Source organism: Oculina patagonica, chromosome 2 (assembly GCF_052425735.1).
Source record: "Oculina patagonica isolate OP01 chromosome 2, crgOcupat, whole genome shotgun sequence".
Lineage (NCBI taxonomy): Eukaryota > Metazoa > Cnidaria > Anthozoa > Scleractinia > Oculinidae > Oculina > Oculina patagonica.
In genome coordinates, this window is record NC_135759.1 from 14,909,753 (window position 1) to 14,936,957 (window position 27,205).

Genomic DNA, 27,205 nt, shown 5'->3' on the forward strand with positions numbered 1-27,205 from the left:
AGTCTTGTATTCCGATTGTAAACTGAAAAGATCGATATTCAAGGAAACAAATCCATGATTGACCTTTACCTTGCTGATCATCACTTATGATCATACCCTGGGTGCCAGAGGTTTTTCTTGCGCGGCTTCCGGTCCGAAGTACTTACGGCACGAAAGAATAATCCTATACCCAGGGTATAATGGTCAACACTTCAACGAAGATTCGACAAGAATTCTTGAGCCTGCAGTTACTACAGTTAACGCGCAACCAACGGGCTCGCTCCAAAGTCAAAAAATCTATTTCATTGTACGTCATGTTGATATAATGAAGAAGGAAATAAAAAATAAAATGTACCACAGTTTCCAATCATCGAATTATAACTTCTTCGGACCCTTGATTATTGTGGACAATATATGCGCAAGCCTTTATTCACTAGTCAGCTGACTCACAAATTGTCTTACACGATCTAAAGGCTGGAGTAATGGGTGAAAAGAGGAAAATTGAGGTCACCTTCGATATTCCTATTGGCAAATTTAAAAACGCTTAATGTACGTGTAACAAGGCATAAAGTCTTCACGCAACAAAACTAAATAAAACATGCTTACACGAGAAAGAAATCGTAAAGTTATAAAAAAATATTCTACTTCATATGATTTTTGTAGTGTTGGAGAAGTAGAGGTTGACTACCTAATTCTTCAAGACAAATCCAACATTCAAAGTGGCCATCTACAAGGTCTTGCAAGTCCGATGTTGCCGAAGATGAAATATCATTTTTTATCGCACTCAGACGCCTTATTGACTCGAACAGTGCCACAGTTTACATCCTTGAGTGGGTTGAGCATAATGATATCCTTTTCACTCTCTTTGCATTTATAAGACTTGTTACCAGTGTGAACTCTCTCATGACACCGCAAGGCTGATGAAGTTCTAAAACACTTGCCACACTCTTTGCATACATGAGGCTTCTCACCAGTATGGATTCTTCCATGAATCCTCAAATTTGATGATTGTCTAAAACACTTGTCACACTGTTCGCACTTATAAGGCTTTTCACCTGTGTGGATTCTTTCATGAGCCCATAAATGCTCTGCTCGGCTAAAACACTTGTCACACTGTTTGCATCCAAAAGGCTTTTCACCTGCATGGGTTTTCTCATGAGACCGCAAATGTACTGCTTGTCTAAAATACTTTCCACAGAGATTAACTAATGTGCGAGTTGCGAGTTTGCGAGTTGCGAGTTGCGAGTTAGCGAGTTGCGAGTTTGCAAGTTAGTGAGTCTCCTGCAAATAAAACAAATACTGTCTAATAACTATTTACAAATGCATAAGGGGTAACTGGTTACTGGTAACCTTTAACAAAAAAATAAAACTAATAGATAGATGCCTTTATTTTAATTTATTAGGATAACTCTTCAAATAGAAACAAGTGAATAACAAGGTGCAACGAAACTCGGCACTGATAACAGGAACGCTTTAACAACATAAAGGAGCTATGCCATGCCGTGATATTTCAAGTCGCATTTTTCTGATGCACAAAATTGATTTCAAATTAAACACGGAGCGAGCCTTCAAAAAGGCCGCTCTTGCATTTTGTTGGCTTCAATTTTAAAAGTCGTGTCAGAGTGATGGTCTAGAAACAGAAGAGCTTCGCAAATTTTGCTTTTTAAATGAGATCCCTGCCTCTTTATATGGAAATAACAACCTTAAATACAACATACACTACCAATAATGCTTTCCATACAAGCTTAAACAATTTATACATTAATGCTGAAAATTCAAAATTCAAACTCTTGCGACATGTATAAAACGCTCAAACACATAATGCTGAATATATTAATCGTTTCATTATTTTGTTTTATGGGCCAGAAGTTCAAACACGAAGCAATCTTTATCTGGTCAAGGTATTAGTAATCGGCGGTAACGCGTAAAACGAAATCGGCGTAACGAGATTTTTTCTGTGTTTTATTTTAATTATTTATTTTTTACGTAAAACTGGACAAACAAACAAACACTAAAGATATCCAATAAAATTAAGGGTTCTTATATCTTCTTAATTCTTCGATGTCAATCTCGAGCCGGAATTACGAGTTAGGTTTTGGAGTGAGGATTTTGTAGAGAAGAGCGACTGCCTTTCAGTTTGCAGACTTTCTCGCCCCGCTCTCGACAATGAAACGTATAAAGCCAAGTCAACGAAAGCGTTAGAAAGAAAATAGAAGGTTCCTAAAAGTTACTGAGTTTGTAAAAAAAAAAAAAAAGAAAACCCACAACAACGGGTATTTCCAGTTGGTCACCCATCCAAGTACTAACCCCGCCCAACAGGGCTTAATTTTGGCGATCAGACGAAAACCAATGCTTTCCTTGTGGTATCAGGCTCAGACGAGACAAAGGGTTACAAGAGTCATGCAAATAGAGAAAAAGAAATACCTGGTTTAAATGGATCTTTTGAACAATTTGGCGATTTCCTGCTAAAACTGGACTTAACTTTTATTAGCTGATTTACGCTCTCTTTTTGATACCACATGGAAAGCACCGGTGCTCGTCCGATCGCCAAAGTTAAGCCCTGTTGGGCGGGGTTAGTACTTGGATGGGTGACCAACTCGAAATACCCGTTGTTGTGGGTTTTCTTTTTCTTTTTATCTTTTACAAACTCCCTTTTATTTTCTTTTAACGGCTTCGTTGACTTTGCCTGTGTACGTTTCATTGTCTCGAGTGGGGTGAGAAAAACCTTTCATTTTTATATGGCATATATTTACTGTTTGTTTGTCCAGTTTCACGTGAAAAAATTATTAGCTATTATTGTTACGCCGATTCTCGTTACGCCGATTACTAACAACCCCCATACGCGAGAATCTAGACAACGATTCTTGTGCCGTTAATTCTACTTTTTAGTTCAGAAAAACGAGATAAGTTTGGATCACGCCACACCAAACATTGACCAAAAGCCAGTTGATTTCAGTTCCCAAACCAATGGAATCGTCTCATTGGAATTTGTGACTGACAGGCCGAACAATTCACCCTCGTTAAACAGGATTGCTCCGTGTTAAAAAGAAATCTAAAAAACTGACTCGTATAATTACTCAGTGACATATTCGTTGAATGCAACTCGTAACTCGCAACTCGCAACTCGTAACTCGCAAAATAGCCGACCCCCTTTCCACACTGTTTGCATTCAAAAGGTTTCTCATTTGCGTGCAATCTTTCATGATTCCGCAGATGTCCTGCTTGGCTAAAACACTTGCCACACTGTTTGCATTCAAAAGGCTTATCCCCTGAGTGAACTCTCTTATGCGTGCTTAAAGTCGTTGCCTGGCTAAAACACTTTCCACAATGTGTGCATTTGAAAGGCTTCTGTCCTGTGTGGATTCTTTCATGTTTGCGCAAATCTGATGCATCTCCAAAACACTTGCCACAGTGTTTGCATTCATAAGGCTTCTCACCAGTATGAACTCTCTCGTGAGTCCTAAGACTTTCTGCTTGATTAAAACACTTCCCACAATGTTTGCATTGATAAGGCTTATCGCCTGTGTGGATTCTCTCATGCGTCCTCAAATGTACAGCTTGGCTAAAATACTTGCCACAATCTTGGCATTTGTAAGAAGTATTCCCAGTGCGTTCTTTTTCACCTTTCTTTAGTTTCAACATATTCATGTGTCCAGATCTGGAAATAAACGGAACGTGAGAAATTGTTCCAAAATAATTTAACAGTTTGCCACAAAGGTACCGGTACTTGAAATTTCTTATTGATGATGATGATGATGATATAGGTGCTTATATAGCACAATGCGCTTCACAGAATTTTTATGGGATTAGACGGGACATCAGCATATTATGCTGAGAACATGGCTCAGGACATGCAGTAACTGTCAACGCAGCATATGATCTGTTTTTTCAGTTCTTGAAACTAACTGACTGACTTGGATGATACAACTGGAGCTTTCATAAGTATTTTGCAGTATCTAATATTATTATATAAACTTCAGTGAAATACCAGGAAATCTTTCGCGCGAAAAAAATCATATCTTCACACGTGAAAATAACATGTTATCTTCACATGTGAAGATATCGTTTTCGAAACATTTTCTGACAAGTTTGCCCTGTTACAATGCTGAATGAGCCAAAGTAAATCGATGTTAAATCGAAACATCTTCGAAGTTCCTCGGCAATCTTCGATAATCTTCAGAAATTTTCGGAAAAATTCGGAAAATGTTCGGAAACATTCGTACGACCTTCGAACAACATTTTGCAAATCTTCGGAAATCTTCGGAAAATTGTCGGAAAGGTTCGGAAAATCGTCAAAAACATCATAATTAGTAGGTTTACATAATAACATAATAAACAGAATATTACATGGTTGCTTGGAGATATGAAATTTATCTTCTTGTGTTCAAATCGATATCCCACTCATTCGCTGCGCTCACTCGTGAGATATCTATTTGAACACTCAAAGATAAATTTCATATCTCCGCGCAACCATGTAATATCCTCTATATATTATCCTTGAGAATATAAAATGGTAAACAATTAATTCTTGTTTTATACCGGTATTTGTGATTATGATTTGTGTACATCAAATATTACCCAAGTAATTAAAAAATAACATCATAGATGATTGCATTTAGTGAGGTTAAAAGTTTGCCTCTCATGTCTTCTATCATGAGCTAAGCAGCACTCAACTGTTTATATAAGTTCCATTCATGTTAAGTCAAGATCAAACTCAAGATCGAAGGCAAGTGGATCATGAAAGTGCAAGCAATGAATGAAGTGAAAACTAGAGAGCATCTACCAAGCTTTCTAACATGTACACATTCTCTTCCCTACAGCCCCTCTCATTTCTCTTAGCTGGCAAGGCCTTGGCAGGAGAAACGAAGGGCTCTGTTGACAAAGGATCACCAGTCCTATATTCTAGAACTTCCGGCCTTCATGTGTGCAGTCATGATGTTTCAAAAGACAGTATGGGAGAGTCATTGCGTTTTTGACTTCCGTTTAAAAATCAGTCAATCAAAAGAAAATGAATTAATTCAAAAATCCTGTGACCCCATGCAAAGCCCTTTGTTTCTTTGGGCAAGGCTTCTTTGGCTAAGAAAAAATTGATGAGGTCTATGGGGATGTGAATGACATGTATACAAACTCGTGATGTCACAAGGTCATGAAACTTGGGCCCAGTCACTGTTTGGCCCAAAAAAGCCGATTTCAGCAGCAAAAAGGGCACTTTCTTCATCAAATGGGCAAATAAAAAAGATTTGTAAATCTTGTTTCAGTAGCAAATTTTACTGTAACACTTAACACCCCACCTCAAAATACTACGCCTTTTCCATTGTCAGAGCTGTCAAAATTTGGCCAATCAGTTCAAACCATAATGAGTTGTCTTAATCTTTCTGCATGACTGATTACAGAATATGAAGCATCCTGTTTTCAATAACACACACGAAAGTAGTACAGGCCCGTAGGGAGGGGGGGGTGCGATGGGTGCGTCCGCACCCCCCACAAGCCTTGGAAGTCCGCACATTGTGAAAAAAATATTAAAATAAATAAATAAAGGGAATGGTATTTCTGTACTTCGACTATTTACATTCAATATGGTCCTTTGGGTTAAAGGTCCACCATTTGCAGATTCGTGTGGTATATTTTGGACCAAATTGTGTGATTTAAGGTTAATTTCAACGATGCATTCTACCTAATGTCCTTTCATAGTCTACCCGTTCGAAGTTCTACCAGGCGCTACCAAAAAGAGAGGATACTGGGTACTTGTTGGGCTCGGAAGCAGCAAAGAAGGTCGGAGCTTGCCACAGTGCTAAAAGATGAACAAACCGACTCTGGTTGATTTATGTAATTACCATTTGACACTGAAATGAAGAAACCTATCTTTTTCCTGTCTTCCTACTATGCACTACCGTCATTGTTAGCTAAATAAATTGTAAATTATGTTTTCTAGGTTCTATTTTGAAAAATATGATTTGAATTTAAAAATGAACTAGAATTATTGTCGTTGTTACCTTCACTATTACCTGCCTTTTTTTCCTAACAAACGGTCTTCAAAACGCACGAAATGCTGTCTCAGATAACCTATGTTTTCAAAATTTCCTGGGGGAGGATACCCCCAGACCCCCCTACGTTATCACGTCTGCGGTGCTCACAATGCGCACCTCCCCATGCAAAATCCTGGTTATGGGCCTGCAGTAGTGTACATAGCTGCTCTTGTAAGCTTGTAATTCTAGTGGTCCTCTGGTGTAGCAGTTGCCATTGTTTTTAGGGCTAGGGGTATTGTTCCTGGCCTGTTGTTTGTTCACGAAAGACATTTCTCAAAAGGAATAACATATCAAATTAAAAATACATCCCTTTGGAAATCTGTTGTGAAACACAAGTAGCATATATGTTTTCTTGTCATTGATTGTTTTGTACCAGAAATCCCAGTGAAGTTATTACAAAACCCTAAGATAGAAGAGTTTTTTATAACATCTTTTAACATGTTATATTCCTAAACAAGATGGCGTCGAAAACTTTGCAAGGTTCCAAAACAGCGTCAGTGTTACACCTGCACTTCAAATCCAACATGAACGTAACGTTGATATACGATTATAAATCGACGAAGCAGGTAATTTGTTTCACAACACTAATTCAGTTGTTGAACCCAAAACAGCGTCGGTGTCACATTTTATATTCAAGTTGGACGAAATATACGATTAAGTGACAACATATTCGTTTATGAATCGACAAAGGACACGATTTGTTTCAACAAAACTAATTCAGTAGTTGAACTCAAGCGAAAATGCACTTCAAGTTATCGATTTTATCGCACAATCGCTTTAATACGCAGAGTCCCAATTTGCACGCCAAGTATCTTAGCATTAAAACTACATTTTAACGTTTTCTTACCTTCACAAGGAGATTTCTTTGCTATTTACTCGATCAAAACCAACACTTCTGCAAGCTTCCAACACAGACGCTCTTGTGATGGCAACGCTGACCAAGAGTATCGCGGGACGAGAATGTGAAATGAACGGTGTGGACTGGACTCGGGAATCATGAGGAGCGCCGTAAAACGTCTGAACGCCTAGCAAAAGGTCAGAGAGGTTTTTCCTGGAGTAAGGGATCCCCATGTTTTAGTTGTGGCTCAGAGCTTTTATAAACTCTTTTAAGTATCCAGGTCACGGGTTTTATTTTTTACCGAATTCGACTGAATGCCCATGGAACTACTGGGGTGCTTACCATTTGTAAGAAAAATCCGGTTGGTGTGACCGTTGCATAATGGTAAGCGATTTTCCGAATACAACGACCAACCGGATGAGATTTCGCTTACCATTATTCTACCAGGCGTTCCTTCCCGCTTACTCGATCTAGCGCGAAATTCAGTGTTGTTTTCTGTCGATATAGCTGAATATTTTGAGGTAGAAAACAAACTTTTTGACGAAGAAGATGGGCTGATGCTGTTTACTGCTGTCAGCTATTCCATGAGAGTCGATTTAAACAGAATACAAGGTTTGAGGTAACTGTTTCCCCCTACGCACCGAGTGAATTTCATAGTCGAGTGACGGCTTGGCACGTTCGAGCTAGATCCTGAACACATGAACTGTTCCAACGTAGAATACCAGAGGCAGGCAGCATATTTCTTCAGTTAAACAAGTGCTGGTATTTCTATGGTCGAGGTGAACATACACGTTTTAAATCGGTATACAGAGGCCATATTGTAAACTCGACTAAAACCGCGCGGAGGTCCTAAAAAGGGTCTGGAAACGGAAGATTCGTTCAAATGGTAAGAAAATTTCCGACGGTTCGTTCCAACCGGAGTAAAAGGACTACCTTAAAACGTATTCCACAATTTTCGATCGGATTTTCCGGAAAATTACTGTTCCATTTGACTTTCACCCGAAATTTCCGGATTTTTTGGCCAAATGGTAAGTACCCCTGGAGTACGTCTCCTTTACGAGACCAGAGTTAACATTTAGTCAAAGAAGGCAAACTCTTTTTATTGTTTCAGTCAACACAAAATATCTGTGAGACGGCGTTTTCACATGTAAAGTTATTTTAAGATATGATGTTCCGGCTAATTGGTTTCGGATACTAAGCCAATCAAAAGCAGTTTCGTAACATACTGGTAGTACGCAACTACGGTACCTCGTCAACACTGGAATCTTCTTTGGAGTGTTCCGAAAGCATTTCAATTTTCAAGAGGTGATTTTAGTATTTCCTCGCATAATAGTAGCTGACACAATCGGAAAGAGTAACTTTGGCGGGAAAAGCTTGGCTAAAAATAACTTCACTTGTTAAAACGCCGTTACACAAATATTTAACAGTTATATTTGACCAGGTTGAGCAAAATATCGTGATTTGTCAGTGGCGAGCAGATCAATTATTTACCGAAGCCGACGGCTGAGGAAAATATTGATCTGCGAGTAGGCTTTTATAGATTGTGCTCCTAAAAGTGGCATATTATGCTACTAGCAGTGCTCAAAATTTTGCCAAATTATGCAAAAATTATGCCAGAATTCCCAAATTATGCTTCTGATTTCCGAAATTATGCTCACAAAATGACGTAGATTCTATACATAGAGGTGCGCAACAACGACACCAAATTATGATGTTTTTTAAATAAACTGTTGTTGTAAATTTATTTGTGTTTATGGCAGTTTATCACGGCCGTCAGCTGTCCAAATTAGCTGCTCGCATCTCTAAACCGTTTGTAAAATGCCTCCAACGACTTAACAATCACAATTGTATAGCTAAAACACGCATTGCAAGAACAAACTACCAAAATTTCATTTATTTCTGTAGAAAGTACACCATATTTACTACATTTTATGAATTTATGCTCCAAAAAGTGCTAAAAAATTGCTAATTATGCCGTGGCAGTGCTCGTTTCACAAATTATGCTTTTTAGCTCCAATTATGCCAAAAATTATGCTAGCACAATCTATAAAAGCCTATCTGCGAGACATTGACAAATAACGATATTTTGCGGGAACCGAGTTCAATAATTGTTTTATCATTCGATCACTGAATTTGTTTCGCACGAAATACCTTCGGGAACTGCCTGGAAATCGCACTATTTCTTGCTGAATTAATGCAGACGAAATGGTAACTTCGCCTTCGATAATACGAGCTGGTCTTCATCCAATTCTCTTTCTTTCAGATATTGCCGAAATACAATAAGGGGAAATTCCATTGCCTTCTTTGTAGTTTCGCTGTTTTTTCGACAAATCCAACCGCTCTTCTTCATCTCTGGAAAACGAGCTGCCATTTTTGTTCTTAAGAACTGTTACAATTTTTTTTAGTTTTTAACGTCAGTGCGCGAAAGAAATAATGTCATTCTTAGTACAGGAAGCATTGGCTGGGATCCAGGGCCCGGTTGTATCAAACGTCCACTTAAGTGCTCACCTAAGTAAGACACTTACGAATCTGCTACACTTGTAGTATCGAAGGTACTTAGCGCACTACTGGTACATGTTTCCCTTGTGGGGTAACTTAAGGACGGACCATTAGTTTTTGGAGGCGAAAGGGGGAGGGGAGGGGGTCGGAATAAAAAAATCCTGAAATATATTCTTTCCAAAAGCAAAGAAGCTCAATTAAATTGTTGGCAGATATCAGAATTCGATCCTTTTGGACCTGGAGTAAAAATGAGGATGAATCCACTTGATGGCGGATTTTCAAATGGACCCCAACTGTATATCTGGGGATCGACATTTTCAGTGGCTCGTATAGCACTTTCTTATTCGATTCTTTTGGAACTGGACTTAAAATGAGGATGAATCCACGTGATGGCGGATTTGCAAAAAGACCCAAAATGTACATTTCAAGTCTCAAACTGGCCGGTGTTGCCGGATCTGGAGGGAAAATAAGCTTTAAACTGCCGTGGTGGTGTTTCAACACAAGTGCCAAAAATCGACATTTTTAGTGGCTCATGTAGCACTTTCTTATTCGATTCTTTTGGACATCAAGTAAAAATTAGGATGAATCCACGTGATGGCGGATTTGCAAAAGACCCAAAATGTATATTTCAAGTTTCAAACTGGCCGATGTGGCTGGATCTGGAGGGAAATAAGCTTTAAACTGCGTGGTGGTGTTTCAACACAACAGCCAAAAATCGACATTTTCACTAGCTCATGTAGCACTTTCTTATTCGATTCTTTTGGACATCGAGTAAAAATTAGGATAAATCCACGAGATGGCATATTTGCAAATAGACCCAAAATGTTCATTTCAAGTCTCAAACTGGCCGATGTGGCTGGATCTGGAGGGAAAATTTGCTTTAAACAACGTGGTGGTATTTCAACACAAGGGCCAACAATCGCCATACCCAGTGACTAATGCAGCAATTTCTTAACCGATTCTTTTGGACATCTAGTGAAAATTAGGATGCATCCACGTGATGGTGGATTTGCAAAAAAGACCCAAACTGTACATTTCAAGTCTCAAACTGGCCGGTTTTGCTACATCTAAAGTGAAAATATGTTATAATCGACGTGGTGGTATTTAAACATGCGAGCCAAAAAGCGACATTTTTAGTGGCTCATGTAGCACTTTCTTTTTCGACCTGGAGTAAAAACGAGGATGAATCCACGTGATGGCGGATTTTCAAAAAGACCCAAACTGTACATTTCAAGTCTCAAACGGTCCGGTTTTGCTAGATCTGGAGTGACAATAAGCTTTAATCTACATGGTGTTATTCGAACACAAGAGCTAAAAATGGACATTTTTAGTGCCTCAAGTAGAACTTTCTTATTCGATCCGTTTGGACCTGGAGTAAAAATGAGGATGAATCCACGTGATGGCAGATTTTCAATAAGACCCCAACTGTATATTTCAAGTCTCTAACTGGCCGGTTTTGCTAGATCTGGAGTGAAAATAAGCTTTAATCTACATGGTGTTATTTCAACACAAGGGCCAAAAATCGATATTTTCAGTGGCTCATGTAGCACTTTCTTATTCGATTCTTTTGGACATCGAGTAAAAATTAGGATAAATCCACGTGATGGCATATTTGCAAAAAGACCCAAAATGTTTATTTCAAGTCTCAAACTGCTGCTTGCTGGATCTGAAGGGAAAATAAGCTTTAAACAACGTGGTGGTATTTCAACACAGGGGCCAACAATCGCCATACTCAGTGACTAATGCAGCAATTGCTTAACCGATTATTTTGGACATCTAGTGAAAATTAGGATGAATCCACGTAATGGCGGATTTGCAAAAAGACCCAAACTGTGCATTTCTAGTCTCAAAGTTGCCGGTTTTGCTGCATCTAAAGTGAAAATATGTTTTAATCAACGTGGTGGTATTTAAACATGAGAGCCAAAACGCGACATTTTTAGTGGCTCATGTAGTACTTTGTTATTCGATCCTTTTGGACCTGAAGTAAAAGTGAGGATGAATCCACGTGATGGCGGATTTGCAAAAGAACCCAACTCACTTCAGTTTCAAGCTGGCCGGTGTTGCTGGAACTAAAGTGAAAATGAGCTTGAAACAACGTGGTGCTATTTCGACACAGGCCAAAACTCCGTCGACATTTGCAGTGGCTCATGTAGCACTTTCTTATTCGATCGTTTTGGACCTGGAGTAACAATTAAGATAAATCTACGTAATGGCGGTTTTCAAGAAAGACCCAAACTGTACATTTCAAGTCTCAAGCCGGTTTTTCTGGATCTGGGAGGAGAAGTAAGTTTTGAAACTACGTGGTGGTATTTCAACACAAGGATCAAAAATCGCCATAATCAGTGGCTAAATGTAGCAGTTTCTTATTGGATTCTTTTAGACATTGGAGAAAATTAGGATGAAAACCCAAACTGTATATTTCAAGTTTCCAACTGGCCTGTTTTGCTGGATCTGGAGTAAAAGTGTCATTTAATCTATCTGGTGGTATTTAAACAGATCAAAAGGGCTCAAAATCGCCACATTCAAAAAGTAAGGGACAAATCTAATCAAAAAACATCATCTTTCGAGAGGTTTTTTAAAACGCAGTACAGCTAGGATATTTGTTTCCTGGTTATCAGGAGTTTCAAGCCGAAAATCCCGGTGCAAGTTTTTGCATTCCTTATTACAAAAGCGCTGCGAAAGTCTCAAAATCTAATTTAATTAATTTGCGGTTTTCACTTGGTGCCACGGAGTCTGCAGGAATCCTACCGCAAACACGCAATACAAGCGGCGTTCATGAGAGTTACAGAAAAAACGTTGTTTAAACTGCGCATGCGTTTGGCGCAAAGAACGTTGCCCTAGAAAGCGTAGTACCACAAGGAGAGCAAAGGGTTTTCTGAAACAAATATATCCCTTTGAGATCTTCATATGAAAGTAACGTAGATATGCTCCAGGTTTTATCTGGGGGTACGGTCGGGTGCTCCCCACTCCCTATCCCCTTCACAGAAATAATTAATTAATTGATATTAATTAATTAATTGGTGATTAAAAGTTTACACTATAGCGCCTTAGCGCGTTAGAAGTTTAGTAGTTTAGTGGTTTAGGGGTTTAGCAGACGACATCCCACCAAACCATCACAAAAGTGCATTCTGCACTAATAAAGGCAAAAAATCCCATATTGGGTTGCTAATGTAGCACTTTCTAATTTTTGACCCAGAAAAAAGAAATTTCTAGTCTAGGCGGTTTAAAAAAAAGACCCAGACTGTACATTTCTAGTCTCGACCTGGCCGGTTTTGCTGGATCTGGAGTGAAAATAAGGTTAAATCTACCTGGTTGTATTTTCAACACAAGCACCCAAAATGGCCATATGCAGTGGGTCATGTTGCAATTTCTTTTTCGATTCTTTTGGCCTTGTATTAAAAATTCGGATAAATCTACGTTATGGTCATTTTCCAAAAAAGACCCAAATTGTACATTTCAAGTCTCGAATTGGCCGGTTTTGCTGGGTTTGAAGTGAAAATAAGTTCTAATGTAAGTGGTAGTATTTCAACACAAGGGCCCAAAATCGACATTTTCAGTGGCTCATGTAGCACTTTCTTATTCGATCCTTTTTGACCTGGATTGAAATATAGGATGAATCCACGTGATGGAGGTTTCCCTAAAAGACCTAAACTGGACATTTCAAGTCTCAAACTGGCCGGTTTTGCTGCATCTGGAGTGAAAATAAGCTTTAATCTATATGGTGGTATTTTCAACACAAGCGCCAAAAATCGACATTTTCAGGGGCTCATGTAGCACTTTTTTACTTGATCGTTTTGGACCTGGAGTAAACTTTGGGATAAATCGACGTGTTGGCGGTTTTTCAAAAAGACCCAAACTGCACTTTTGAAGTCTCAAATTGGCCGTTTTTCTGGATCTGGAGTGAAAATAACCTTTAAACTACGTGGTTGTATTTCAACACAAGGGCCAAAAATCGCCATACTCAGTGGCTCATGTAGCACTTTCTTATTAGATTCTTTTGGACTTATCCACGTGATGGCGGTTTTTTCAAAATGATCCAAACTGTACATCTTAACTCTCAAACTGGCCGATTTTGCTGGATCTAAAGTGAAAATAAGTTTTAATCTACGTGGTGGTTTTTTAACAAAAGGGCCAAAAATCTTAATTTCAGTGGCTTATGTAGCACTTACTTATCGGTTCTTTTGTACCTTGAGTAAAAATCTACGTGATGGCAGTTTTCCGAAAAGATCCAAACTGTACTTTTGGACTTTCAAACTGGCTGGTTTCGCTGGATCTAGATCTGGAGTGAAAAGAAGCTTCAATCTACGGGGTGGCGTTTTAATAAAAGGGGCAAAAATCGCCATTTTCAGCGTCTCATGTAGCATTTTCCTACTCGATTCTTTTGAACTTGGGGTGAAAATAATGGTCCCTTCCTTACCTTTGCGTTATAGCGGCTTTAGAAATTAAACCGATCACATTGTTTTGTTCACCAAGATATGTATAAAGGGTTGACGTTTTACGTTTGCGGAGAAAAGAAATAAGTAAAAATGATACTCAAATGTGATTTCACTATTTTGGATTACTGTCGGAAATCCATGTTGTAGTTTATTTTGTCGATGACGAGTTTCAAACGTAAGCAGCGGATACCATTCCTATCTTAGAAAAACGTCTCGTAAACTTCGTTGAAGTTGCGGGACCTAAGTCCCATGAACTTTCGTGCTATTTTTTTCCCAAAGTTTCATAGCCATCGCGTCAAAGCCGAAAACGTAATGACGCAAAGTTTGACATGGACGAGTGCGCCTGGAATAACTACGGAGCCACCTTAATCGTTAGTGTTACGGGCGTTTTATACAACCTGGCCCAGCCGCCCAGGCACCGGTATGAGGACAAAAAACACGCCGACTTGCTTCCCACTTTGTTGGCCCAAAAAATTGCCATGATATAGAGAGCATATTACTGAGGAGACGTGCGACAGGAGTAAACATTCTTAATCATCCGTGAATCGAGATGACAGTTTGGGTCTCACAGGAATTTAGAAAGGCACAAGAAAAGGGTTCTAGTGACTCATTCTTATAAATACAGGTATTTTCTGAAGGAAAGCGTTCAAGTAACATACCGTTATAAATTCACTCATTTCATTTTATAGGCACGAAAACATTGTTCTGTACACGTGTCTTTAGCTATGATATCGGCCTACACTTAAAGTTCCGTTTACCATTCAAGTGCTTATACACTACACAAAACTAGAAATCGCTTAGAGGCTCCCCTAAAAAATATTCTACCTTTTTGCAAGTCATCATTAATCAAATTTTCTGCACTTTAGCCTAAAAAAATATATCTATTTCCATTCAGTGGCGGAACCAGACCTTCAGATGGGGGAGGGATCATCCAGACCCTAGAATAAGAGAGGGGAGGGCGTGAGTGTCTCGAAAATAATTTTTCCAATTGGTCTCACCTACTGTCGAGGACCAAAGCACAGATGTCGGAGAACAAAACTAAAACTAAGGCGCTTTCCATTAGTCACAACTGGCCAGTCGGTCCGGTGCTTTTGAATGTGGAATGGGCATTTGCCACAAAATTTTCCCAGAAATTTACCACAACAGTATATAATATTTGTGAATTGACCGATTTGACAGGACAAATCTGGCTAACAGCGGAATATTGTTCTCAAATATGCCGGCCTGGCCGACCAGTTTTGACTAATAAGATAACCTCCCTTTCAACAATTGTTTAACTTTCGACGTTTTTTATTCTTTCAATATAATAATTTCCAATTTCAATAGGACCCTACAACTTATTCAAAGCCGTTTCGGTGCCATAGTTTGAGCAGGATACATCGAGACGACTTGTGGCGGCTTTAAGAAATTGGTTTGGCACTTGCTTCTTCTTAAATCTTTGCTGTGGTACATATTTTCCGACACATCTTTGGTTTAGTACAGAATAAACTTTTGACTTTACACTGTCATCTTCTGTCAATCCAGTTTTTTAAGCGACCAGATACTTATTTCACTTCCGTAAAATATATACAGCATGTTCACAAGAACGGCAGAAAAACTGACTGTCTTTGGTTGTAAAAGTTTTAGCAACAAACATTTAGGGCGCGTTCGTTTGGGAATATTCTGGAATAAGAATATATTCTGTAATATATATTTCGGCTATTCTGGTCCTGGGAGAAGCATAGCCACAATGGAAATCCAAGTATTCCGAAATAGGAAGAGCAACCAAACGAGCGCTAACTCACATTATTCCAATATTATTCTTATACCCGATTAATCCCAAATAAATGCGCCCTAAATGTGGCCGGCACGCAGAAAAAAGAAGAATAATTCAACTTGTGTAGCAACCACCTAACATAGCAACGAGGTGCTCAATAAGAACCCTAAACCAAAAGTGAATGAGAGATAATGACAAAGTAAACAACCTAAGAAATTCAAAATTTCCTATTTCATATGATTATTGTAGTGTTCAAGAAGTAAGGCTCGGCTACCTAATTTCTCCTGACAAATCCAACATTCAAGTTGGCCTTGCTCTACTCCTAGCAAGTTAGATTTCATATGTACTATTTTGTCATTCCTCAAATCTTCTGCTTGTCTCAAACATTTGCCGCTCTGTTTCACTCTCTGAGTACATTCATTTGCTTTCTTACCAGTGTGGACCCCTTCATGATTCCGCAAACCATTTTTACGAGTAAAACACTTGCCACACTGTTTGCATTTATAAGGCTTTTCACCTGTGTGGACTTGTTGGTGTCTCTTTAAATTCCCCGCTTGGCTAAAGCACCTACCACACTGTTTGCACTCATAAGGCTTCTCCACTGTGTGGACTCTGTCATGGGTCCGCAGCACTATTTCACTTTTAAAACACTTGCCACACTGCTTGCACTCATAAGGTTTCTCATCACTATGAACTATTTCATGCGTTCGCAAATGTGACACATGACGAAAACACTTGCCACACTGTTTGCATTCATAAGGCTTCTCACCGGTGTGGATTCGTTTGTGTTTTGACAAATCTCCTACATCTCTAAAACACTTGCCACAATGTTTGCACTCATAAGGTTTCTCACCAGCGTGGACTCTTAAATGTCTCTGCAATTGTGATCTATATCTAAAACATTTGCTACACTGTTTGCATTCATGAGGCTTCCCCACAGTGTGGGCTCTTTCGTGATTCCGCAAATGTCCTGTGTGAATAAAACACTTGCCACACTGTTCACATGTAAACGGCCTTCCCCCTGTGTTAATACTTCTGGGCTTTAGTTTTGATCGCTTACTGGTTAATTTCCTCATGCCTCCATTCCTGGAAATAAAATAAATGAAAAGTAAGAAGGGATTCCAACATACATGCATTACATCAGCTTCTTACAAAGGCATAATAATAATAATAATAACAATTAATAATAACAATAACAATAACAATAGCAATAACAATAACACTTTATTAGGAGTCCTAGGCAAGGTGGTATCGAGTAGTTATGACTTTGGCAGCATTGGTCAAGATTTGGTGTTGTAAACTGCAGGTGTGGAATTTTAGTTTGGGAAACTGATGGTTTACAAAACTATGATACAAAGTTGAGTATGGCATTAGCGTTTGCAGGCTTTTCTTGTTTCAAACAGTGAAAAAAAAAAACAATAATTTCTTAAATCAGCGAAGGTTTAAATAATTGGTTTCACTGAATTGATAACAGCCTCTCTTATAAAGGATTGGCCGGTTCTTTTGATGCACATTGACCCGAGTGATCTCAGATCACTGATCCTGATCCAGATCATCTTAAGATTACGGACCCTTAGCCTCATCCCGAAGTAACACACAATGTGGTAACTTTCAACAAACGAGAAAAAATTTAACCAGCGAGATAAAAATGTCAACAGCTCTAATTTGACTCGATCAAAGTTTCCTAAACAAAGTCAAGGGCAAAAATTTCTTTGGCACCCAAGGTTGATAAGGTAGTAGATATTTGCATTAATTTTGTGTACAATGACATTAAACTATTTGAAACAGGTTAGTCTGAACATTAAGCGTGTCAAATTATAGCATTGTATCAGAAGAAAACTTTCACACCATTTAGATTTGTTTACACTTTCCTGAGACTGTAAACTTGCACTTGCTTCCATCTTGGAACACTGTTTGTACAACAATCTTTCCAAAAATGCCTTGCACGAAATTTGAAGACAAATAGAAACAACATGCATATCACTTATGATTCTTTTGAAATGGAGTGGTGTCACGCTGAAGGAAATTCTGAAGCTTTTCTGAAGCTTTAGCAAACAATTTGTTATGTACTGAGCTGTATCACTGCATCACATCACTGAAATAATATAGTGTTTTTTTTTATTAACAGTGAAGGGTAGCCTGTAAACCATGGTAGCCTTGCATTTTTTGGAGCCCCCTCCCCCCCTATTATTTGATGTGTGTTTTTTCATGGCCCACCCTCATAGCATATTTAACCCAAACCATGTGCAAAATACCATGCCCCCCCCCCTTCTCCACCACCACCCAAAAAACACTGAAGATTAAAACAAGACATTCTTAGTCTCAAAATTAACCACATTTTGACAAATGTCTTATAATTATCAGCAAAATTACTAATAACTATTTTATAGTATATTGAAAATGAAAAACTTAAATTTATCAGTCTTCTAAACCAGCTAAAAATGGCCATTTGAGCCCCATTTACATGGCAGAAAATTTGTGGCACGGCTCGGATAAATTTGGTACGGGAAAAAATGGTTCGGCACAGATAAATTTTGTCGTGTAAACAAATTTTCCTCACCCATGCCGAACCAAAATTTTATCCGTGCTCGGACTACCTCGCGACTAGGTCGGTAGAAAAAAGGATGTGTAAACAGGGTATCAGTGGCAATTTTTTTGGCACGCGTACCAATTTTATCTGAGCCGTGCCACAAATTTTCTGCCGTGTAAATGGGGCTTTGGTTTATCGAGGCATCATGCATTTCAGTAATATCTCATGTCAAAAATACACACAGAATGTGTTGATTTTGATACGCAAAGCGTGCTATTCTACATCATACAAATAGCCCCAAAGCGGTGCGATGGAAACGTCTTTAGGGTCTAAGGCCTTTGGAATTGGAAAGTGACTCCGATGACGAATAAATTGTGACTTATCTTCTTGATTTAACTTTGTTACTGGCATGGCCTCCTTTATTAATAGACATTTCACTTTACTGAACAATTTTGAGTGCTGTAGATGTTTAATTAACTCAGTTGTTGAGCGCTGTAGATGTTTAATTAACTCAGTTGTTGAGCGCTTGAATGTTTTTACAGTGCCTTCCATTTGTGCAAATAAATTTGTCTACTCAGTACTACACGAAAAGGAAAATCTCAGTCCCTATGAAATAAACACATAATAGTATGGAAAATGCTTTGTACGATTTTCATTCACTCGTTGATACGTATCAGAACACTCACTCGTTCGCTACGCGCACTCGTTCGTTTTCTGACACTACTCAACTCGTGAATAAAAATCGTATGCACGCATTTTCCATGAAGTAATCTCTATATTCTAATATTCATCCAACCACTGCATTATAACTGGCCTTGCATTATCAGCAGTCCAATAAGTCATCCATCAGCTTCTCCAAACTGAAGTTCCAATAATCGTGGCTCTCTGTTTATGGAATTTTTTATGCCCCCCCCCCCACCTCACCCCTATACCTTCTTTCATTTTGGTAGAAATTTCTGAGAGCCCCCCCCCTTAAACCTTACGAGAAAAAGTCATGCTCTGCCCCCCTGTAAAAATCAATATAGCCCCCCTCTACACAAATTAAGAACCCTCCCTTGCATTCCACTAGTCTTTGATAATTGCTAGTAAATTTTAAAATTTAAGATTATAATTTTAAAGGAGGGGTCAGCTGAAGTGAAAACTTCTCCTTGTAGTATTTAGTGTCAGAAAACACTCTGCCCACATGATGCAAGACAAAAACCACACAATAAACAAAAGTTATGTATTGATCAGTCAATTCCAAGTGAGATTATCTCTGGACAATGGCTCAAGATCGAACAGAAGCTGAGACAGTCTGGCATTTGACCATCAAAAAACTGTTGTCAGTGGTCAAGATTAAAAGCGATGGTAAGGATGGTGTGCTTAAATAAAATGTCAAAACTCAACATACATGGTCTGCGATCAGCTCAGGTCTATAAATTATGTTGTTCAGTCTTAAGTGTTTGAAAGGACGTTAGGAAAACGTTTGGTGCAATAGCTTTCAAGGGTTTCTTCAGTGCAAAAGATAATTTAGGTCTTTCTGTTTTAAATAGCTTAGACTTTTAAAAATTGATTAAGAGAAAGCACAAGCACTCAGCAGATAATCATTTCCTTATTATAAATACTTTTCCTTATAAAGAAGCGTTATCTGCAGTTTTATTCTTCACCAAAAGCATAAAATAAAAAACTTAATATTTGGTTACATTTTTGTAAAGTAGGTTCAATGAACCTTTTCCTATTAAAATTGGTTGATTTAAACATTACAAAACCCCAACTCACAATGACATTTTTAGCCCTGACTAGTGGTCCATTTGACAGTGCAACTGGCCCACAAAGTGGGGAATTTAATCAGACATTTTGAAAAAAGGTCAAATGCTTCGACTTTTGCCCAGAGATTTGCCCAGGGGAGCATGATCTTGCTTGGAATTGACTGATACATTACCCACATAATTTTGCTGTTGATTTTGAAACATACCATTTTTTTTACTGCCTTCTCTGGTTTGTTGTTGTACACAGTCTTGTGCAGCAGCTGACATGTGTTTCTTGCTGAATTGTGCATTAAATTTTTCACACCTTGGTGACTTTGACATGCTTTGATTTATTAGCCACTGTTACAGACGAAACTTAACTAGCATTTTGGGAGATTTACTCTCAGGCTCAACATATTCGCACAATATTCAGTTTTAGTTCACTGTTTTGACTAATGCCACACTTGTCTATTTCATTCCTTGGCGGCTTTGACAGGCTTTTATGTACTTTCCCCAGAACTTAACATTCATTACTGAGCTTGAAATATTGTATGGGCCATTGACATATTTGCACAAATTCGATAAGTCGCAGAATTCATTTTATGATGATTTAGTGATTTTATACACAGGCAATTGCCACGTACTTTTTTCTGGATTTCACACCGCAGGGCCTTGCAGGCCTTCTGGCTTCATGCATTCACACACAAAAATTAGAACTTGTTATATGGCTTGTTGATGAGCATTTTCATGATTCAATCTTATATATTTTTTTAACTTTCTTAGTATTACTGATTGCAAGTTTGATCCACATTTCATTTTGTAGTTGCTGCAAAACTTACTGGTATCAAATTGCACACTACATCCAAATTCTGCAGCACTTTCATAGCCCTGGCTACACCAGTTTAATTTTACCGTACTTCTAAGTACCGGTAAGTTCTAACCCTCACTTCCGCATGGTGAAACATATAAAAAGGACACAACTTAGGGCCTCTTCATATGAGCCTGGTAAATGGGCTGTCTCGGTTACCAGAACAATTTTTTTCATCTGTTCAATTCATGTGGAAAATTTCAGTCTGGTTGACTGGATGAAAAACAAACTGGCGACACATACATGTAAAGTCTCATAGTTCGTGACTACCATAGCTTTATCGACACTCAAGTAACTTTAGCAATAAAGCTAAATCACATACTTCTAAAATGAAAATACATACATGTACAAGACAAAATTATGCCATTTTGACCGCCTAGTTTCTTTCATTAAAAACCATCACAGTGCATCCCTAAACTCACTTTTCAGCTCGGGCTGAATTTTGAATGTGTTAACATGATCTAGGTTTTTTAAATTCGCAATGTACATGTAATCGGCCCCTTAATGTATTTTAATAAATTAAAAAATAAATAACGTGCGAGCTCCCCTTTTAGGCTTAGCTAGATCTTAGCCCCCTCAACTGCCTGTGTCGTGTTAGTAAGTGAAGGGCGAACCCCAAAGACAAAAGAGTTTGTTGTATCAACTTTCAACACGTTTATGCCCCAACCAAGATGGCGTCGAAAACTGCAGTTCAAAAACAGCGTCGATCGCTGTTACAGAAAAATCTAGGAGGAACTGAATGTTGATATATACGATTGTGTATCGAGAAAGCACACGATTTGTTTCACTTTTCAACAACACTAATCTGGAAATTATTCAGTAAGCTTATAGTTGAACCAGAGTTGAACTCAAGCGAAAATGCACTACAAGCTATCGATTTTATCGCGCGATCGCTTCAGTATGAAGGGTCCCAATTTCCAAGCTAAGAATCTTAGCATTAAAACAACAATTTAACGTTTTCCTACCTTCTCAAGGAGAATCCTTTGCTATTATAAACTCGACGCGCTTTTTTGGCGCTTTCTTTGTGCTTGTTATTGATAACGCTGACCAAAAGTATCGCGGGACGAGAATTTTTATGTTTTAAAAAGCCGTATTGGGACTCTTTGGACTGGACTCGGGAATCATTAGGAGCGCGGAAGAAAGCCTGATCAGTAAACATATCTTCCCTAACGAGAGGTCAGATAGGTGATTTTACCGAATTTGATACAATCCTCGTGGAACCTAATTACTGGAGTCTCCCTCACTATATCAGAGTTAACATTTTTAAATCAAAGAAGGCGGACTGTTACCTTATTTTTCAATGCGGCGGATTTTTCGCGTCCATTCGGTCGCGCCAACACAACAGATAGTGCTCCAAAACCTCACACAAGTGGGACGGAGAATTGTCAAACCTGAAGGAAGAAGTTTCGGCGAGGTTGCCAGGTTAGTAGGAACCCCGCCGGGGCTCCCGGGGAGTAGGAACAGTCCTGCTTTTATTGATCGTCGATGATAAGGCAAAAGGTATATTCAGTTAATATTTCCTTGTTCCGCGACAAAATTGTTATCGACATAACAGAGAGAAGCTTTTATCTGAGAAGAAGCTTACCGAAAGCGAATGGTATTTTCGGCAGCAACGCGAATTCGACAAACCAGCTAAGTAAAAAATGTCCTCCGACCAGTCAAGGGTTTCCTTCCGGTTTTCTTCGTGTTTTCACTCACGTTTTGTGCATGGACGTGTTAGAACTGAAAAGGAACGGGATTACTGCATTCATGCATGCTCGGAGAAAATTTGAGACTCGGTGTTGTTGCGCAAGTAGCAGCTAGACATTGATTTGGTTCATTGAAGCGTATTGCTGATTCACGTAAGTATTTGCCCTCGATTCACCGACATCACCATTCTCATCCCCAGAGACGCTTGTCTTTTTAGCCGGCTGAGCCTGTGCACGAGAAACAAGTGGCTCTGGGGGACACATGATTTGATTGGCTAGATTTTAACATAGGGAGTTTCAAATCTGGCCAGTCAAATAAACCGTTTTAAACGCGCGTATAACAAAGGGATTTTAAAACGGTTCATTTGATTAGTTGTTCCTTTTGATGACATCCAGTTGTTTCTCGTGCATAGGCTCAGCCGACTAAGAGGGACGCTCTGGAGACAAAAATGGGTCGCAACTTAAACACACTTTCAGTGTTACGTGCATAGCTATCTTTCTACATCCATCTTTCGACATCCATCTTTCGACATCGTCTTTCGACGTGCTGTTTAAAATGAGTCAATCAGAACCAATGCATACCGGTGTTGGTTTCATACGAATGAACCCAAAAATTTTGAAGGTCATGCTAGTGGACTGTGATTTGCGGTTTTCGATCCGTGTTGTTTGTTTAGCCCGTTGAAAGATAGATGTATAGAAAGCCGCTATGCACCTAAGACTGAAAGCGGGTGTAAATTGATACTTTAAAATCGCCTTGTTAGTCCACTATTTTCATAACGAAGCCTATTTTAATTGTTGCAGTCGAAAAACAATTCGAGTAGACTAGTCAGCATTTACCCGAGATCTTTTCACCTTTGCAAAACACAAACTCACAACGTAAAAATGAAAAACAATTAGATTTTATTGAGAAAAAAGATTTTTGATGCTACTTTCAAGACCTTACAACTTCCGTTTTACATGTAGATATTCAGCTACATGAAACAAACAGATTTAAGAGACTGTAGTAGAAGTTTCGCAGGTGTTTACGTCAGCACGTATAAAAGGTGATGTCATACTTAGCAACAGGTAGCATTGGCTGGTATCCAGACACCGCTATGTGGACAAAGAAACATGCCGACTTGCTTTCCCACCCCCCTTCCGGTACACACTAAAACTCCCCAAAATATACTGAAAGGCATATTACGGAACAGACAGTCGACACGACCTTGACATTCTTATCTGCATCCGAGATTCCAGAAGACAGTTTGGGTCTAACCTGTATTTAGACTAGCACGAGGAAAGTGTAAAAGTATTAAACCGACTGTTATAAATACAATAATTCCTCAAGGAAAGGGTACATGTAACACATAAATATACACACTCTAATTCCATTTAATGAGCATAAAATCATGTTCTGTACGCTTGAATTAGGCTGTGATATCGGCCAACACCAAAGTTCCGTTTACCATTTAAGTGCTTGTACACATCTTCATCAAACAATAAAACGTAAACGGTTTTCCTAAAAAAACCTTCTAGTACTTGTTTGCTAAATGTAAACCAACAAAAAGGTAAAGTCTGTGACAGAGACGAGTGGCCCATACAGCCGCAGCCCGGTTTCTGTAGCATTAAGCGATCGCAGCAGTTACCCCCCAGCAGTAAATTCGCCGGTACCCATTTGTACACCTGGGTGGAGAGTGGCACTGTGAGAGTAAACTGTCTTGCCCAAGAACTCAACGCAATGACCCCGGCCAGGTCTCGAACCCGGATCGCTCGATCCGGAGTCCAGCGCGCTAACCATTAGGTCACCGAGCCTCCCCATGTAAAAGCAAAAACATCTAATTAATTCTTCTACTACAATAACTGCAAAATTGGTACACGTATCGTTTCCTTCGACACATCTTTGGTCTATTACAGAAAAACACACCCGACTTTATTCTATCAATCTTTCACGAGGTTTTTTGTTTTCAGCTACCTTTAGGTAGCTGTGGCTTTCATTATTTACGCACTTGACGTTTAGATTTTTCCCTCAAGTTCAATTCTTTCAATGCTTTTGTTAAAATTCAGCGGTTGTTATTAATCTTTTTACAGGAAACATAAAATTTGTCCGGGACTGAGAAAACAAAGAAAATCCAAAAACCAAAGGTAAAATTGTACTTGCGTAGCAACCACGTAACTTAGCATCGAGTTGCTAAATAAGGCTAATAATAGATGACGACAGAGCAAACCTCCTTATTTTTAATTCACAATATTCAATTTCATATGATTATCGTAGTGTTCATGAAGTAGAGCTCGGCTACCAATTTTCTCCAGACAAATCCAACATTCAACGTGGCCTTCGTCCCCATCTAGCAAGGAAGTTGTCGAGTGTGCTCTTTCATCTTTTCCCAAATCCCCAGCTTGACTCAAACAGCTCTCACTCTGTTTGCATTCATTTGGCTTCTTACCAGTATGAATTTTTTCATGAGCCCTCAAAGTACTTGGCTGGTTAAAGCACTTGCCGCACTGTTTGCATTCATAAGGCTTTTGAATTTCACCTGTGTGGATTCTTTTATGAGTCCGCACAGAACTACTGCTCAGTCGAAAACACTTGCCACACTGTGGACACTCATAATAAGGCTTTTCACTTGTGTGGACTATTTCATGATTTCGCAAATCTGATGCTTGTCTAAACCCCTTGTCACAATGCTTGCACTCATAAGGCTTTTCACCTGTGTGGATCAGATGGTGTCTTTTCAAAGTCCCTGCTTGTCTAAAACACTTGCCACACTGTTTGCATTCATAAGGCTTCACACCAGTATGAACTGTTTCATGAGTCCTTAAATTTCTTGCTTGACGAAAACACTTGCCACACTGTTTGCATTCATAAGGCTTTACACCAGAGTGGACTCTTTTATGAGTTCGCAAAGCTCCTGCTCGGCTAAAACACTTGCCACACTCTTTGCATTCATAAGGCTTCTCACTACTATGAACTGTTTCATGCGTTCGCAAAGTTGACACATGACGAAAACACTTGCCGCACTGTTTGCATTCATAAGGCTTCTCACCGGTGTGGATTCGTTTGTGTTTTGACAAATTTCCTGCATTTCTAAAACACTTGTCACACTGTTTGCACTTATAAGGCTTTTCACCAGTGTGGACTCTTACATGATTCTCCAATCGCGATCTATATCTAAAACACTTGCCACACTGTTCACATGTAAACGGCCTTCCCCCTGTGTTAATATTTCTGGGCTTTTTTAGTTTTGATCGCTTACTGGTTGCTTTCCTCATGCCTCCATTCCTGGAAATAAAAAAAAGAAAAGGGAGAAGGGATTCCAACATACATGCATTACATCAGCTTCTCAGAAAGGCAAAATAATAATAATAATAATAATAATAATAATAATAATAATAATAATAATAATAATAATAATAATAATAATAATAATAATGATGATGATGATGATGATGATGATGATAACTTATATCTACAAATTTCCAGTCTAAAGGTAGCATTAGTCAAGATTTGGTGTGGAGTGTCATAGTTGTAAAATGCAGCTGTGGAATTTTTTAGCTCGGGTAACTGATAATTACAAAACTATGATACAAAGCTGAGTACCCACTACGGCATGGGCATTTGTAAACTTTTTTGTTTAAAACGATGAAAAAATAATAATTTCTTAAAACAGCGAAGGTTTAACATATTTGAATTCACGGAATTGATAATAGCCTCTCTTTTTAAGGATTCGCCAGTTCTTTAAATGCACATTGTCGATTGACCCGAGTGATCTCGGATTGCTGATCCTGATCCAGATCATCTCAAAGGAATGGACCCTTTGCCTCATCGTGAAGAAACAAACAATGCGGTAACTCTCAACAAACAAGGAAAAATTTAACAAGCGAGATAAAAATGGCAACAGCTCTTAATTGACTCGATTAAAGTGTCTCAAACAAAGCCAAGGGCAAAAATTTCTTGGCACCCATGGTATATAAGTTAGAAATTTGCATTTATGTACAATGAGATTGAACTCTTTGAAACAGGTGAGTCTGAACAATAAGCATGTCAAATTAATGCATTGTATCTAAAAAAAACCCTTCATGCCATTAATTTATTCACACTTTCCTTACTCGGCTGAGACTGCAAGCACTTGCACTTGCTTCCATCTTGGAGCACTGTTTGTACAACAATATTTCCAAAAAATCTTGCATGAAATTTGAATACAAATAGAAACAACATGCATATCACTTAGGATTCTTTTAAAATGGAGCGGTGTCATGCTGAAGGAAATTCTGAAGCTTTAGAAAAGTATTTTGTGATGTACTGAGCTGTATCACTGCATTTTAGTTAGCGTACCACATATACGTTTTATCTTTTTATTATATTTTAAATTTTAATGTATTTTAAGGTTAAACATTTATTTTTTCAGAGGACCCTCCTGAAAACCACCCCTAGGTGATTGGAGGCCTCCTCTTAAAATATTATGTATTATTATTATTTATTATTATTATGCATTACATCAATGAAATAATAAAGTAGTTTTTTTATTAATATTTGTGACGATAAGTTTTTCCTTGCTTGTGGAGTTAAAACCAACTTTTGAACTGAGAGAGAAGTGGGCTGTAGCTACGCTGAGATCTGGCTGAGATATGACTCAAATACCACTGAAATATGGGGAACTTAACTCGATAGAGCCCTCACTTGCTGCGGAAACGAAGCCTCGTCAACAAGCTTCAAAGGTACACAGCGATCTACTTCAAGGAACTTCAGAACTACAGACGTAAGGCAGAGACAGAACTTGGGTCCAACAGTAGTTTTATTCTGCTAACTTCGTAATCTTCGATGTAATCGCCGATGCGATCACCAATGTAATCAAAGAAAGCTTACAATGTCGCTTGCTTA

The 27,205-nt window shown here is 38.7% G+C and overlaps 2 protein-coding genes and 1 pseudogene across 2 annotated transcripts in view; 1 reads left to right on the forward strand and 2 right to left on the reverse strand.

Annotated features, from left to right (window-relative positions):
• Positions 1-26,631, reverse strand: LOC144638113 (uncharacterized). The gene is made up of 5 exons (XM_078497297.1): positions 24,565-26,631; positions 21,625-21,803; positions 15,775-16,620; positions 3,130-3,637; positions 1-1,167 (listed from the first exon to the last, which is right to left on the reverse strand). Exons 1-5 carry the CDS (start codon positions 25,645-25,647, stop codon positions 748-750), a joined length of 3,036 nt encoding a protein of 1,011 aa, XP_078353423.1. The 5' UTR covers positions 25,648-26,631; the 3' UTR covers positions 1-747.
• Positions 1-27,205, reverse strand: part of LOC144643122 (uncharacterized) — a 73,755-nt gene that overhangs the window by 40,961 nt on the left and 5,589 nt on the right. The window lies entirely within an intron of this gene.
• LOC144644958 (5S ribosomal RNA) lies at positions 2,482-2,600 on the forward strand (annotated as a pseudogene).

Coding starts and splice junctions, on each gene's coding strand:
- LOC144638113 (XM_078497297.1), bottom strand. CDS start 25,647: ATGTTGGAATCCCTTCTCCCTTTTCTTTTTTTTATTTCCAGGAATGGA. Junction 21,804..24,564: donor TGAAATTGAATATTGTGAAT/TAAAAATAAGGA, acceptor TTTACTGATCAG/GCTTTCTTCCGCGCTCCTAA. Junction 3,638..15,774: donor CTTCTTGAACACTACAATAA/TCATATGAAATA, acceptor GTTTATTTCCAG/ATCTGGACACATGAATATGT.